Source organism: Garra rufa, chromosome 13 (assembly GCF_049309525.1).
Source record: "Garra rufa chromosome 13, GarRuf1.0, whole genome shotgun sequence".
Lineage (NCBI taxonomy): Eukaryota > Metazoa > Chordata > Actinopteri > Cypriniformes > Cyprinidae > Garra > Garra rufa.
The window spans coordinates 31,761,091-31,777,115 of NC_133373.1; the positions used below are offsets into that span (position 1 = coordinate 31,761,091).

General features: G+C 38.4%; 1 protein-coding gene across 1 annotated transcript in view; it reads right to left on the reverse strand.

The window, feature by feature from the left end:
- Window positions 1-8,578, reverse strand: part of LOC141348475 (uncharacterized) — a 52,239-nt gene extending 43,661 nt beyond the window's left edge. Inside the window, 13 exon segments of the mRNA XM_073852770.1 lie at window positions 203-358; window positions 475-627; window positions 953-1,099; window positions 1,409-1,555; window positions 1,826-1,972; window positions 3,579-3,725; window positions 4,035-4,181; window positions 4,448-4,594; window positions 5,785-5,931; window positions 6,225-6,371; window positions 6,575-6,721; window positions 8,224-8,370; window positions 8,506-8,578. Of these exon segments, the coding sequence (XP_073708871.1) occupies window positions 203-358; window positions 475-627; window positions 953-1,099; window positions 1,409-1,555; window positions 1,826-1,972; window positions 3,579-3,725; window positions 4,035-4,181; window positions 4,448-4,594; window positions 5,785-5,931; window positions 6,225-6,371; window positions 6,575-6,721; window positions 8,224-8,370; window positions 8,506-8,578 (1,852 nt within the window).
- Window positions 8,579-16,025: the final 7,447 nt, after the last annotated feature.

Here is a 16,025-nt window from a genome sequence, read left to right on the forward strand (position 1 = left end):
ACTATACCTGTTTTAAATATCTTAATGACAAAACTCCATAATTTAATAGGCCATGTGTCTTATAAAGAGTTATTTACAAACACACTGCACATAATCAGTCTGTCAAACCTAGCAGTAAAATGCAGTACAATCAAAGGAAAACAGATTAAAACAAATAAATGGAGAAAACTAAATCTGTCGTAGAATAATGTCAGTGTCCCACCTTGGCAGAACTGTCCATCGACTGGAAGGGCATTGATACATGTACATGAACCATCAGTGATGACATCACAGGCCTCGTATGAGTGACACGTGTCATTCGGCCAAACAAACAGACCCTCACATTTACACTGATACTGGGTTTGGTTCAGTGAACACACTGAAAAACAAAGGAAGAGGTTATATACTCAAATCTCATTATTTAGGGCAGTTTTCATGATGTGTAAAGTTTAATCTTAGCTATACAACATTACAAAGCAGAGCCAGAGATCATACCAGTAGTTATGTTGATTTCTGTAATGTTAGTGCTGTCACTGATTGTGTTGGGCAGACTGAAAAACATCAGAATGTTCCTCAGCTGATCAGTGATACTACTGTCCATGCTATTGATCTGAATTTCAATCAGATATTCAGTCAATGGTAGAGTCACTGTAGGAAAAAAAAAAGAAAGAAAAAAACATCCAGAAATGATGAATATGCCTGATGAATATCCCAACAAAAATAACATAATCCAGGTTCACAGAGGGAAATTATAGATGGACTGTGATGTTTCAGCCGATGAAACTTAATGGAACAGTTATTTTAACCGCTACAGCATCAATTTCACAAGCTTCTGTCATAGATGAAAAAGTCAGTATCTGAAGCATACAGCAATTCATACAACAAACGATTATAGTAATTAAATATTTGTGTCACAGTTATTTAAAATATAAATCAAATATATCATGATGCAATATATTTTCTACATACTCACCATTGCATGGGTTACTGGTGCTGACTGGTTGACTCATATTTGTTACTGTAAATCCACTCAAGCAAGAACAGTTGTAACCCCCAATTGAGTTGAGGCAACGAGAGTTTGGACCACAGACCTTCAAAGTCTCAACACATTCATGCACATCTTTATTACAAAAAGATAAAAATACACATATTGTTGCTATTAGGAACACATAAGTAAGAAAGTCACCATAGTTTGATTTTAGTTTTTCTTATGCTTTGGCTGCTAAAATGTTATACAGAGCAAGAAAAAAGTTAAATATGTAGACAGCAGGTAGAACATTTATTGTTGCTGTATAACAACTGATTTGTGTTAAAAAACGGTGTTAAATATGATAAGACGACAAAAATGCAAAACCAAAACATATTTAAAAAAGCTGGGTTATTTAGGAAAAATATTGTATTTACAGTATAATATGATTCCAGGATTTACCTGTACATGTGTTATTGATGCTGATGGGGAGACTTGGGTTTGTTGCAGTGTATCCATCCAGACATGAGCAATTGTAACTTCCCAGCTGATTTGTGCAGATGGAATTTGGACCACATACAGATGGGCTGAACAGACATTCATTTATATCTATAAAAAAAGAAATAAATATTCAATTTTCTGGTTTTAAATTAAACAGACATCTAAAGACATCAAAAACATCTGGTATCTAAAGACATTCAACCACAATTATTATTCCAGGAAGGCGAAAAGACAGAAATTATTAATTTGTTGGGTGATGTTGCACCTCAAGTATAAACAGCTAAAGCTCACAGTTGTATTCACACAGACTGTAAAGACAAAGCAGCTCTATACACTCAATTTAATGAGATTAAATAAAAATCACTAAATAATGCTTACCCTGACATGAGTTGTTGCGGCTCACAGGACTGTCTTTATTGGAGCTATTAAATCCACTCCAGCATGAACACATGTGACTCCCAATGATGTTAATACAATCTGAGTACTGACCACACACTGACACTGCATCTTTACATTCATTAATGTCTGAAAAAAATCAATGAGAAAGTATCGCATAAATGTTACAAATAAAGGTTAAGTGTCACCAAAATAAATTCATACTAGTCATGTTACTACAACTACCATCAGCACATGTGTGATCTAATGTGATTTCTTACCTCTCTGGCAAAGTGGACCATCTGAAGGAAGAGCTTGAATACATCCACAAGTGCCTCCCACAATGCCATCACACACCTGATAGGCCCTGCAGGTGTCATTGGGCCAAACATGACTCTCCTCACACTTGCACTCATATTCTGTTCCATTTAACCCACACACTGTAATAGAATGGGAATCATTTACTTGTGTTCAAACTGTCAGTTTCTACTAATACTGAACTCATCTTAATGTGTGACATGATAAAACATATTGATCTCACCAGTAGTCATATCAATATCTGTGATATTAATGCTGTTTCTCAGAGCCAAAGGCAAGCTGATATTTTTGACAAGATTCCGTAAGTAGTCCACCAGGAACAAATCAAAGAATCTCACATCAATGTCAATCACGTATTTAGAAGGTAGTACTGAAATAACAAACAGAAGCAGGTTGAAGAGAACAATCAGCATGATTCTTATAATGACAAAAACATCAGTATTTTTGTAGAATTAGCTTCCTCAAAGCCTGAGCTTTACATTAAAAGACTATACCTGTTTTAAATATTTTAATGACAAAACTCCATATAATTTAATAGGCCATGTGTCTTATAAAGAGTTATTTACAAACACACTGCACATAATCAGTCTGTCAAACCTAGCAGTAAAATGCAGTACAATCAAAGGAAAACAGATTAAAACAAATAAATGGAGAAAACTAAATCTGTCGTAGAATAATATCAGTGTCCCACCTTGGCAGAACTGTCCATCGACTGGAAGGGCATTGATACATGTACATGAACCATCAGTGATGACATCACAGGCCTCGTATGAGTGACACGTGTCATTCGGCCAAACAAACAGACCCTCACATTTACACTGATACTGGGTTTGGTTCAGTGAACACACTGGAAAACAAAGGAAGTGGTTATATACTCAAATCTCATAATTTAGGGCAGTTTTCATGATGTGTAAAGTTTAATCTTAGCTATACAACATTACAAAGCAGAGCCAGAGATCATACCAGTAGTTATGTTGATTTCTGTAATGTTAGTGCTGTCACTGATTCTGTAGGGCAAACTGACAAGCATCAGAATATTCCTCAGCTGATCAGTGATGCTACTGTCCATGCTATTGATCTGAATTTCAATCAGATATTCAGTCAATGGTAGAGTCACTGTAGGAAAAAAAAGAGAAAAAAACATCCAGAAACGATGAATATGCTTGATGAATATCCCAACAAAAAGAACATAATCCAGGTCCACAGAGGGAAATTATAGATGGACTGTGATGTTTCAGCCGATGAAATTTAATGGAACAGTTATTTTAACCGCTACAGCATCAATTTCACAAGCTTCTGTCATAGATGGAAAAAGTCAGTATCTGAAGCATACAGCAATTCATACAACAAACGATTATAGTAATTAAATATTTTTGTCACAGTTATTTAAAATATAAATCAAATATATCATGATGCAATATATTTTCTATATACTCACCATTGCATGGGTTACTGGTGCTGACTGGTTGACTCGTATTTGTTACTGTAAATCCAGTCAAGCAGGAACAGTTGTAACCCCCAATTGAGTTGAGGCAATGAGAGTTTGGACCACAGACCTTCAAAGTCTCAACACATTCATGTACATCTTTATTACAAAAAGATAAAAATACACATATTGTTGCTATTAGGAACACATAAGTATGAAAGTCACCATAGTTTGATTTTAGTTTTTCTTATGCTTTGGCTGCTAAAATGTTATACAGAGGAAGAAAAAAGTTAAATATGTAGACAGCAGGTAGAACATTTATTGTTGCTGTATAACAACTGATTTGTGTTAAAAACTGTGTTAAATATGATAAGACGACAAAAATGCAAAACCAAAACATATTTTTAAAAAGCTGGGTTATTTAGGAAAAATATTGTATTTACAGTATAATATGATTCCAGGATTTACCTGTACATGTGTTATTGATGCTGATGGGGAGACTTGGGTTTGTTGCAGTGTATCCATCCAGACATGAGCAATTGTAACTTCCCAGCTGATTTGTGCAGATGGAATTTGGACCACATACAGATGGACTGAACAGACATTCATTTATATCTATAAAAAAACAGATAATACATTTTCTGGTTTAAAATTAAACAGACACCTAAAGACATCAAATACCTCTGGTATCCAAAGACATTCAACCACAATTATTATTCCAGGAAGGCGAAAAGACAGAAATTATTAATTTGTTGGGTGATGTTGCACCTCAAGTATAAACAGCTAAAGCTCACAGTTGTATTCACACAGACTGTAAAGACAAAGCAGCTCTGTACACTCAATTAAATGAGATTAAACAAAAATCACTAAATAATGCTTACCCTGACATGAGTTGTTGCGGCTCACATGACTGTCTTTATTGGAGCTATTAAATCCACTCCAGCATGAACACATGTGACTCCCAATGATGTTAATACAATCTGAGTACTGCCCACACACTGACGCTGCATCTTTACATTCATTAATGTCTGAAAAAAATCAATAAGAAAGTACCGCATAAATGTTACAAATAAAAGTTTCCCAACAGGTGTAACCAAATATATTAATACATGTTACTACAATTACAATCAACACATTTGTGATTAATTTCATTTCTTACCTCTCTGGCAAAGTGGACCATCTGAAGGAAGAGCTTGAATACATCCACAAGTGCCTCCCACAATGCCATCACACACCTGATAGGCCCTGCAGGTGTCATTGGGCCAAACATGACTCTCCTCACACTTGCACTCATATTCTGTTCCATTTAACCCACACACTGTAATAGAATGGGATTCATTTACTTGTGTTCAAACTGTCAGTTTCTCAAATACTGAACTCATCTTAGTGTGTGACATGATAAAACATATTGATCTCACCAGTAGTCATATCAATATCTGTGATATTAATGCTGTTTCTCAGAGCCAAAGGCAAGCTGATATTTTTGACAAGATTCCGTAAGTAGTCCACCAGGAACAAATCAAAGAATCTCACATCAATGTCAATCACGTATTTAGAAGGTAGTACTGAAATAACAAACAGAAGCAGGTTGAAGAGAATAAAATGCAATAAAATCAAAGGAAAACAGATTAAAATAATTAAATAGAGAAAACTAAAGTCATTGCAGAAAAATTTTCAGTGTCTCACCTTGGCAGAACTGTCCGTCGATTGGTAGGGCATTGATACATGTACATGAACCATCAGTGATGACGTCACAGGCCTCGTATGAGTGACACGTGTCATTCGGCCAAACAAATAGACCCTCACATTTACACTGATACTGGGTTTGGTTCAGTGAACACACTGCAAAACAGAGGAAGAGATTATATACTGAAATCTCATCATTTCTGGCAGTATTCATGATGTATAAATTTTAATCTTGGCTATACGACATTACAAAGCAGAACCAGAGATCATACCAGTAGTTATGTTGATTTCTGTAATGTTAGTGCTGTCACTGATTGTGTTGGGCAGACTGAAAAACATCAGAATGTTCCTCAGCTGATCAATGATGCTACTGTCCATGCTATTGATCTGAATTTCAATCAGATATTCAGTCAATGGTAGAGTCACTGTAGAAAAAGATTGGAAAAAAACATCCAGAAATGATGAATATGCCTGATATATTTAAAATATAAATCAAATATATGATGATGAAATATATTTTCTACATACTCACCATTGCATGGGTTACTGGTGCTGACTGGTTGACTCGTATTTGTTACGGTAAATCCACTCAAGCAGGAACAGTTGTAACCCCCAATTGAGTTGAGGCAACGAGAGTTTGAACCACAGGCCTTCAAAGTCTCAACACATTCATGCACATCTTTATTACAAAAAGATAAAAATACACATATTGTTGCTATTAGGAACACACAAGTATTAAAGTTTTTTTCTTCTTACACTTTGGCTGCTACAATTTATACAGAGGATAAAAAATATTTCATATGTAAGAAGCAGGTAGAACATATTTTGTTGCTGTATAACGATTGATTTAGCAGAAAACTGTGTTAAATATGATATGATGACAAAACTGCAAAAGCTAAATACATATTTAAAAAAGCTGGGTTATGTAAGAAAAATATTGTATTTACAACATAATATGATTGTAGGATTTACCTGTACATGGGTTGTTGTTGCTGATGGGGAGAGTTGAAACTGTTGCAGTGAATCCATCCAGACATGAGCAATTGTAACTTCCCAGCTGATTTGTGCAGATGGAATTTGGACCACATACAGATGGACTGAACAGACATTCATTTATATCTATGAAAAAGAATTACACTTGTAAATTAGGCAAATACCTAAAGACACGAACGACATCTGTTATCTAAAGACATTCAACAACAATCTTTATTGCAGAAAGATGAAAAGACAAAAATCAATCATTTGTTGGGTGATGTTACACCTCAGGCAAGAACATATTAAGCTCACGGTAAAATTCACATCAACTGTAAACATGAACTTACCATCACATGAGTTGTTGCGGCTCACAGGACTGTCTTTATTAGAGGTGTTAAATCCACTCCAGCATGAACACGTGTGACTCCCAATGATGTTAATACAATCTGAGTACTGACCACACACTGACACTGCATCTTTACATTCATTGATGTCTGAAAAAAAGAATGAGAAGGTATTACATGATAAAGGTTTCCAAATAACATGTCAAGTGTCACCAAATAAATTCATACTGTTTACATTGCTATTATTAACATCAGCACATTTGTGATCTAATGTGATTTCTTACCTCTTTGGCAAAGTGGACCATCTGAAGGGAGAGCTTGAATACATCCACAAGTGCCTCCCACAATGCCATCACACACCTGATAGGCCCTGCAGGTGTCATTGGGCCAAACATGACTCTCCTCACACTTGCACTCATATTCTGTTCCATTTAACCCACACACTGTAACAAAAGAGAAAGCAGACTTTTTTCAATTAGGCTTTATTGACATAAACAGAAGTAACTCTTTTTTTGTCATAACAAGTTACGTGTAAAATCATTTCTATTTAGATTTTTCAATAGTCTTTCTGATCTCACCAGTAGTCATGTCGATATCTGTGACATTTATGTTGTTGCTCAGAATAAGAGGAAGGCTGATGTTTGTGAAGAGATTCCGTAAGTAGTCCACCAGGAACAAGTCAAAGAACCTCATTTCAATGTCAATCACGTAGTAAGAGGGTGGTACTGCAAGTACAAACAGAAGCAGTTCAAGCAGAACAAAAGTGAAACTATGTACCCTCACACAGTCAAAAACAGGTTTTTCTTCATGTCACTGCTTTCTTGTCTGTAATAGGGATCAACCGGTACTGGTTTAGATTATTTTTACAGTCAAATTAATTTACCTGTGAATAATTTTTTTTGGACAATGTTCTTCAGAAACTTAACAAACTGTGGCATTTATCAGAAGACACGATATCAAAGAACCAATAACTATTTCCTGTAGATGTAAACAGTCTATACAATGCCAGACCTCACACTGCAAACAAGAAGCTGACTCCAACCTTACTCACCTTCTTTTAACTGGCAGAACTGTCCGTCGATTGGAAGGGCATTGATACATGTACATGAACCACCAGTGATGTCATCACAGGCCTCGTATGAGTGACACGTGTTGTTCGGCCAAACAAACAGCCCCTCACATTTACACTGATACTGGGTTTGGTTCAGTGAACACACTGAAAAACAAAGGAAGAGGTTATATACTCAAATCTCATAATTTAGTGCAGTTTTATGATGTGTAAAGTTTACTCTTGGCTATACAACATTACAAAGCAGAGCCAGAGATCATACCAGTAGTTATGTTGATTTCTGTAATGTTAGTGCTGTCACTGATTCTGTAGGGCAAACTGACAAGCATCAGAATGTTCCTCAGCTGATCACTGGTGCTACTATCCATGCTATTGACCTGAACTTCAATCAGATATTCAGTCACAGGTAGAGTCACTGTAGAAAAAAAAAACATCCAGAAATTATGACTGATGCTCTGTCAAGGTAAACCCCATCTTTTTTCAAAGATTTTTAAACAAAAAACTATGGTATATATTTGATCACAAAAAAGAACATGCTAAGACAGTTTCCAAAATGATATATGAAACAAATTGCAGTATTTACCTGTACATGTGTTGTTGATGCTGATGGGGAGACTTGAAAATTTTGCAGTGTATCCATCCAGACATGAGCAATTGTAACTTCCCAGCTGATTTGTGCAGATGGAATTTGGACCACATACAGATGGACTTAACAGGCATTCATTTATATCTATGAAAAAAGAGAAAGCAAAATACATATAGCTATAGCTTACAGTATCATTCACACAAACAAGACAGCAGCTCTGTACTCAGTTTTATAAAATAAAAACTTAAAACAAAATTTGTTAATAATAAAAATACTCACCCTGACATGAGTTGTCACGGCTCACCGGACTTTCTTTATTGTAAGGATTAAATCCACTCCAGCATGAACACATGTGACTCCCAATGATGTTAACACAATCTGAGTATTGACCACACACTGACACTGCATCTTCACATTCATTGATGTCTGAAAAACAGTAAGATGGTATTGCTTAAATGCTGAAATTACAAACTTTCAAACCACCAACGGTATGTTTATTCATATGAGCTTTGGTTAAAGTGCATCAGTAAGACTTCTAGTTCCGGTTTTGCCCACCAGAGGGAGATGCGTATCCCGCATGTTGGTTTGTTTGGCTTTTGCTTTTTGCCTTCAAGCAACGTAGCATAAACTTTAAACGAAATTTAGCTATATTTTATATAAAACAATTTTAGGCCTAGATAATCAAAAGATAATAGTTGTGTTTCGCAAGCAATCAGTCCATCGCAGCATTTTAAAACGATAAGCTAATGGTGTCATATTCCTCATACTGATGTTTGATTGACAGCTTCTTATTATCATGTTACATGGGGTGACGATGTAACCCACTCAAATAATTGCACTAATGGATTGATGGAAGATTTCTGTCAATGTATAAAACTGAGAATAATCATTCCTTTATTCACATTTTTTATGTATTTTATTTTTTGTTTTTACTTAATGCATAGCATGTTCAGGTATGTAAAACAAATGTACAAATGTATTTTTGTTTGTTCTGTTGTAAAATTGAAGTGTCTATTAGAAGTTGCGTCGATGGTTGCTGACGTCACTTTTGCGCCAGCTCGTGGTGAGAAATGCAAGCGGAGTTTTGGCTGTGCATAATCTTTTCCATCCTCGCTAATTTTCACTTTAAATGTATACCTGAACTGTTTTATTGCATTAGGTGAGTCACAAATATTATTATTTTTCACATATTTGTTCTGTATTTTTATTTGTTAATATCAGATGGAATGGATTATTACTTCTGTTCGTGAATCGTACAAAGTACACAAAAAGGACAAATGTAAATTCATTTTCTCATGTTAGTAGCATTGTTAAACATGGTTGTACAATCGTTTGGTGGAAAATATGTTGTAAGTTCAAGTTAACAATGTTATACGAAGTTAATGGAAGTTAATTCGGCTGACGTCACTTTTGCGCCAGCTCGTGGTGAGAAATGCAAGCGGAGTTTTGGCTGTGCATAATCTTTTCCATCCTCGATAATTCCCACTTTAAATGTATACCTGAACTGTTTTATTGCATTAGTGATCGGAGGAGAGTGTGCGTGCTTGATGAGATCGGACTGTTTCAACGCATCGTGATCGTTTTGGACTCTGTTTCAACTCATCGTGATCGTTTTGGATTCGTGCCAGGAGGGGCGGAGCGTTGGATTTCGTTAAGGAGGGGTTGCGCAATCAGAAGGCTCGTTCGTTTAAAGGACGGAAAAGTTTCTTCATCATTCGTTCCAACGAGGAATCTGTAGGCATTCAATTCATACACGCATACTGACTGAACTGAGTCAAACACATTCCAACTTCATTCAGGATTCAGTATTCATCTGCATTTGTTTTGATTGTTTGGACTATTTCTTTTATTTTATTATAATTTTGTTTTCTTTGTCTTCAATATTAATTGTTGACTGACAACATTACTGTTTAAGGGTTGAATTGAAATCAGCTGAAGATATATAGATCTGTTTTGTTTTGAATATGTGAAAAGGTTTTCAAGCACATTGCATTGAAAAAGGAAAGAGAAAGCAAGAAGGAGAAACACATTGAATACAAGTTTTCTGTTAAACTAATTTCTGTTTGTGTCTTATTCAAGCAGTTAGTGATCATATCTAAATTGAATCAAGTGCAGACACATTTTATGAACACAATTTATTTTGTATATTTTTTTTTTTTTGTGTTTAATGTGAAGATCCCGAACCCGAGCCTCCAAGTTATTTTAATTATTATTAATTACACGTATTTGGTGAGCTCAGACCCGGTAGATATTTTTCCTCCTTTTCATGTAAATCCAAGGAACGGGTTACAGAATAGAGAGAGAAAAATTTGGCGCCCAACGTGGGGCTGCACTTGTGATAAATTTCGATCCTAACTGCTTTGAATAATTTTTTTTTATTAGTAAACACATTTTTTATTTTATTTTTATTTATTTTTACAATGGATCTGTGCAAGAAACTTAATTTTGATCCTGAAAGGTCCATAATACTTACAAAGGTTGATCCAAACACTACTCTCACAGAAGTGAAGAGATTCTTTGACTATCTTGATGAGGTCACGAAAGTAGAGTGGTTAGGTGACAAATCCTCAGGGGAGCTTCTCTGTGAATTTCAGGAAGTTACCACCCCATTAATTGCTGAAGAAGACTATTTGAATGCTGTTGGCCAAAATGTATGGGGTGTTATACCAGTAGATGGTATACAGATGAAAGATGCGCAACATCACTCTAGCACTCCAACACCGAAAAAGAGAGATTCAGTTCAAACCTTGGATGATATGGCTGATCAGCTGTTGGCGCAAATCGAAAGTTTGGCCCAACTACACTGTGTAAATGTAAATGATCTAAGCCAGCAGGTGGTGACGAAGCTTGCACACAAGGCTGACGACGTTGATAGGGGCCCTTTCACTTCAACCCCTGCTACACGAACAGTTCGTGATGCAAAACCTCGAGAGAAGCAGACTGCAGCTGCAAGTTCAGCATCAAAAGTGTCATTTAAAATCCACAAAGAGGTACCTCCTATGGAAAGGGAGTCGATTCATGAAACTCCAGTCACTCTTACTATACCACCAGAAGTGCAGCGTTTGGTGGTGGAACACGTGGTGAAGCATGACCCAGAATATCACGGACACGTCCCCTCACCCCCAAAGTTGAGAATGTTTTCTGGACATTGTCCTAAGCCTAATGGAGAAGTCAATTTCACTACGTGGCAGTTGTATGTTAGACAATTACTCTCCGACACTTCTTTGACAGAGAGGCATAAAAGAAGGCATGTTTTGGATAGCCTCCTCCCCCCTGCTCTTAATGTTGCTCTTGGTGTAGGTACAAATGCACCACCAGAGGTGTACATGATGGAGCTTGAGAAAGCTTATGGTAGTGTTACTGGTGGAGACGAGCTGTACATTCAGTTTCTAGAGACACACCAGAATAGGGGTGAGAAACCTTCCGATTATTTGAGAAGACTTCATTCTTTGATGCAGGAAGTTGTTGAAAAGAAGGGAGTGGTTAGTAAGCGCTCTGACACTCTACTTCTCAAACAGTTCATCAGAGGGTGCTGGGATGAAGTTCTGATTACTCAGTTGCACCTTAAAGACTTTCTAACAGACTCGTCACAATCTGAATTGAGTTATTCTAGCTTGCTTTTCAAGCTGAGGTCTTACGAACATGAAAAACAGCTTAAAGAGAAACGTATGAATCTTCATTTGTGTGCGCCTCCAACTAAAGCACAAAGCCAAGTGCATGTTACCGTTGATCAGGGATGCACAGCAACCCCTGAGGAGGTGCAAGACAGTATGGCGTTGACCAGACGCATAAAAGAGCTTGAAGCTGAGGTAGTTAAAGCTAAAGCGCAGAAGCCAGCCTCAGTGAATAAACATGTGTATGATCAATTCCAGGCCAGTGGATCTAAGAAGAAAAGAGGCAAAGAGGGAAAGCTAGCATGCCCTGTGCCTCAAACTCAACCAAAGTCACCCGCTATTGGTGTGTTTTGCTACCGCTGTGGTGAGGATTCACATTATTTGCAGCATTGCACTAACCCTGTGAATGCAGCATTGGTGCAGCAAAAGTTAGTTCAGAGACATGAGCAAAAGAGTTCTCCCACAAAAGTGACCCCACCCACTGCGCATTTAAACTTGGAGTAGCTTCTGTTGTGGAACGAACAGAAGCTGTATTTGCGAAAAGTTCCATAGAAAAAAGTAACCAGGTTCCTAATGGTCTAATTGGGGAACCTTGGGAAAGTAAAGCTTGGTTAGATGGAATCGAGTGTCACTGTTTAATTGATACGGGATCTCAGGTAACCTGTGTAGCCGAATCTTTCTACAAGCAGTACTTGCAGCATAGGGGTATTACTCCTATGAGAGACTTACTTCGGGTTGAGGGAGCTGCAGGGCAAATAGTTCCCTACCTTGGGTACATTGAAATAGATGTACAGTTTCCCAAGCCTGCTTGCGGAACGGATGCGGTCGTCACTGCATTAGCGTTGGTCTGCCCTGATCAGGCCTACAATGCTCGGTTGCCTTTGCTAGTGGGTACAAATATACTTCGCCATCTTGTCCAGGATTGTAGGTTAGTGCAGGGAAATGAGTATCTACGGCAGATGCCTGTCAGTGCTAATTGGATAGCTGCATATCGCATGTGTGACAGTACGGTGACACCCTGTAAAAGGGCACAGCACACTACCCCCGTTAGACTGTCGGGCAAGAAGTCTGTAACGATCAGCAAAGGGGAAAAGTGTGAGGTGACCGGCGTGTATCGAGTGAAAGATTGTGGTATGAACAAGACGATGATTATTGATGAGCCCTTGATGCACCACATTCCCGGTGGTTTAGTTGTGGAGTGTAAATTGATACAAGCAGAGATCTGTGCTCGGAATAAAGTCAAGGTAGTCATCCGTAATGTTTCAGATCACAGTGTGACTTTACAGCCAAAGGGAGTGCTTGCTGAGTGTTCAGTGGTGGACTGGATTAAGTCTGTGCCGCTTTTTGATGATACTGCCACTTCACAAGCCACCACATCCCTGATGGCGAATCTTTCAGTTAGAACAGAGGATCCTGTGACTCTGGACTTTAGTGACTCTCCTATTTCTGAGGAATTCAAAGCTCACATCATTGAAAGAATAAACAGGGAAGCGTCAAGTGCATTCGCTAAACATGATCTTGATGTAGGACATGTGTCAGGTGTAGCACATAGAATAGAGCTGGTTGACCACATTCCTTTCAAAGAGCGTACCCGTCGGGTCTCGCCTGCAGATTTTGAAGATTTGAGGAAACATCTCATAGATTTACTCGCTAGTGAGATTATTGAAGAATCTAGCAGTCCGTACGCTTCCCCAGTTGTACTGGTGAGGAAGAAAAATGGAGATTTGAGAATGGTAGTTGATTATCGTAAACTTAATAAACTGACAAAGAGAGATGCATATCCTCTCCCAAGGATCGAGGAGACCTTTACTTTGTTGTCAGGCTCTAAGTGGTTTTCGGTCCTAGATTTAAAAAGTGGATACTATCAGTTGGAGGTAGAAGAAAGTGACCGTCCCAAAACAGCATTTACTACTCCGTTTGGAAACTGGCAATTTAGGCGTTTACCTCAAGGCCTGACAAATTCGCCAGCAACATTTCAAAGAACCATGGAGAAAGTCATGGCAGGTTTGAATTTGCAGGAAGTCATAGCTTTTCTAGACGACTTAATCATTTTTTCTGACTCGCTTGAACAGCATGAGGAAAGGCTCATGAAGGTTCTCAAACGGATTTCCGCCTTTGGACTAAAGTTGGCACCTTCTAAGTGCAGATTTTTTCAAAGTTCCGTCAAATATCTAGGACATGTTATTTCGGCTCTAGGTATCCACCCCGATCCAGACAAGATTTCGGCCATAAAGGAATGGCCCATTCCAAAGACTGTCAGGGATCTGAGGGGATTCCTAGGTTTTGCCGGATACTACAGACGCTTTGTTGAGGGCTATTCCCGGATAGTTAAGCCTCTTAATGGGTTATTACAAGGTGAATTTTCCACTAGACAGTTATCATCATCTTGTCGCGTCAAGAGTAAATCTCAGTCTCTAGCTGGGAAATGGGACGAGGAGTGTCAAGTTGCATTTGACACAATCATTCAGAAGCTTACAACTGCGCCCGTTTTGGGTTTTGCAGATTGGAAATTACCTTATATTCTTCACACTGACGCCAGTGTCAATGGCCTAGGCGCCGCTTTATATCAGGTTCAAGATGGTAAGACGAGAGTGATCGCCTATGCCAGCCGCGGCCTGTCGAAGAGTGAGAAAAACTACCCTGTACACAAGTTAGAATACTTAGCACTTAAATGGGCTGTGTGTGAAAAATTTCATGATTTTCTGTATGGCACAAAGTTTACCGTGCTAACCGATAACAACCCGTTAGTGTATGTGCTTACGACGGCTAAATTGGATGCGGCTGGCCATAGGTGGCTCGCAGCTCTGTCCATGTACGATTTTGATATCAAGTACAGAGTGGGAAAAACTAATGTTGACGCGGACGGGCTATCTCGACGTCCTCAAGAAACACTGATTGATGATGCAGAGACCATCCAGATAGATGAACGAATTGCAAGTTTGTTGAGTAAAGCAGAATGTGCAGCTATCGAGTTTGAGAAGTTTGGTCAGGAAGAGATTAAAGCTGTGTGTTTGAGACAGTCAGTATCTTGTGAGATGCATACTCCACAGCAGTGTGATGGGGGAGACTCGCTGGAAGGCAGAGTTATTCCAACTCCGGCTGTGGAGATGTTACTTTGTGATGAAAATGTAGTTCCTGATGATTTAATAGATCCTGAAGACTTGCCTGGACAGACTGCTTTACCTAGTATGACTCCAGCTGATTGGTACAAGCTACAAAGAGAGGATGCAGCCATCAGAAGAGTAATTAGTCTTGTGGAATCTGGGGAAACTTTAACTCATGCAGAAAGGCTCAATGATTCAAAAGAAGTGATTCTAATGCTGAGGGAAAGGCCCAAATTAAGTTTAGTAGATGGTGTGCTGTACCGTATGGTATCTGATCAGTACGGACAAAAATACGGTCAGTTGGTTGTTCCCCCTAGTTTCAGAGATAGAGCCCTTGAAGGAGTTCATGACGAAACTGGGCATATGGGTTACGAAAGAACTTTGGAGCTTGCACGAGCTAGATTTTATTGGCCTAAAATGGCAGAATGTGTTGAGCGAAAGTGTAGAACTTGCGAGCGATGTATCAAGAGGAAATCCCGAGCTCAAAGGGCTGCAGAGCTAGTGAACATCAAAGCTTATGCTCCCTTGGAGTTAGTGTGTATCGATTACCTTTCGTTAGAGCCAGACTCAAGCGACACCCGTAACATCTTAGTAATCACAGACTTTTTCACAAAGTACTCATGGGCATTTCCTACCAAGGACCAAACAGCCAAGACTGTAGCTTCTGTGTTGTGGGAGAACTTGATTTGTCATTTTGGTTTCCCAAAAAGAATACATAGTGATCAGGGAGCTAACTTTGAGTCTGAGCTTGTGAGGGAGTTGTGTACAATAGCTGGGGTAAAATCCCGCACTACACCTTATCACCCACGGGGAAACCCGGTAGAAAGGTTTAACCGAACCCTTCTTGATCTACTGGGGACCCTGAGTGATAAGAAAAAGGAACATTGGAGAAAATATGTCCGTCCCCTAGTGCACGCGTACAATTGTACTAGAAATGATGCGACTGGTGAATCTCCTTTTCTTTTAATGTTTGGACGCCAACCTCGTCTTCCAATTGACCTTTGCTTTGGGATTAACCCGAAGGGATACAATTCCAGAACTCATACTCATTACGTCAGTGAACTAAAGCGAAGATTGAGGT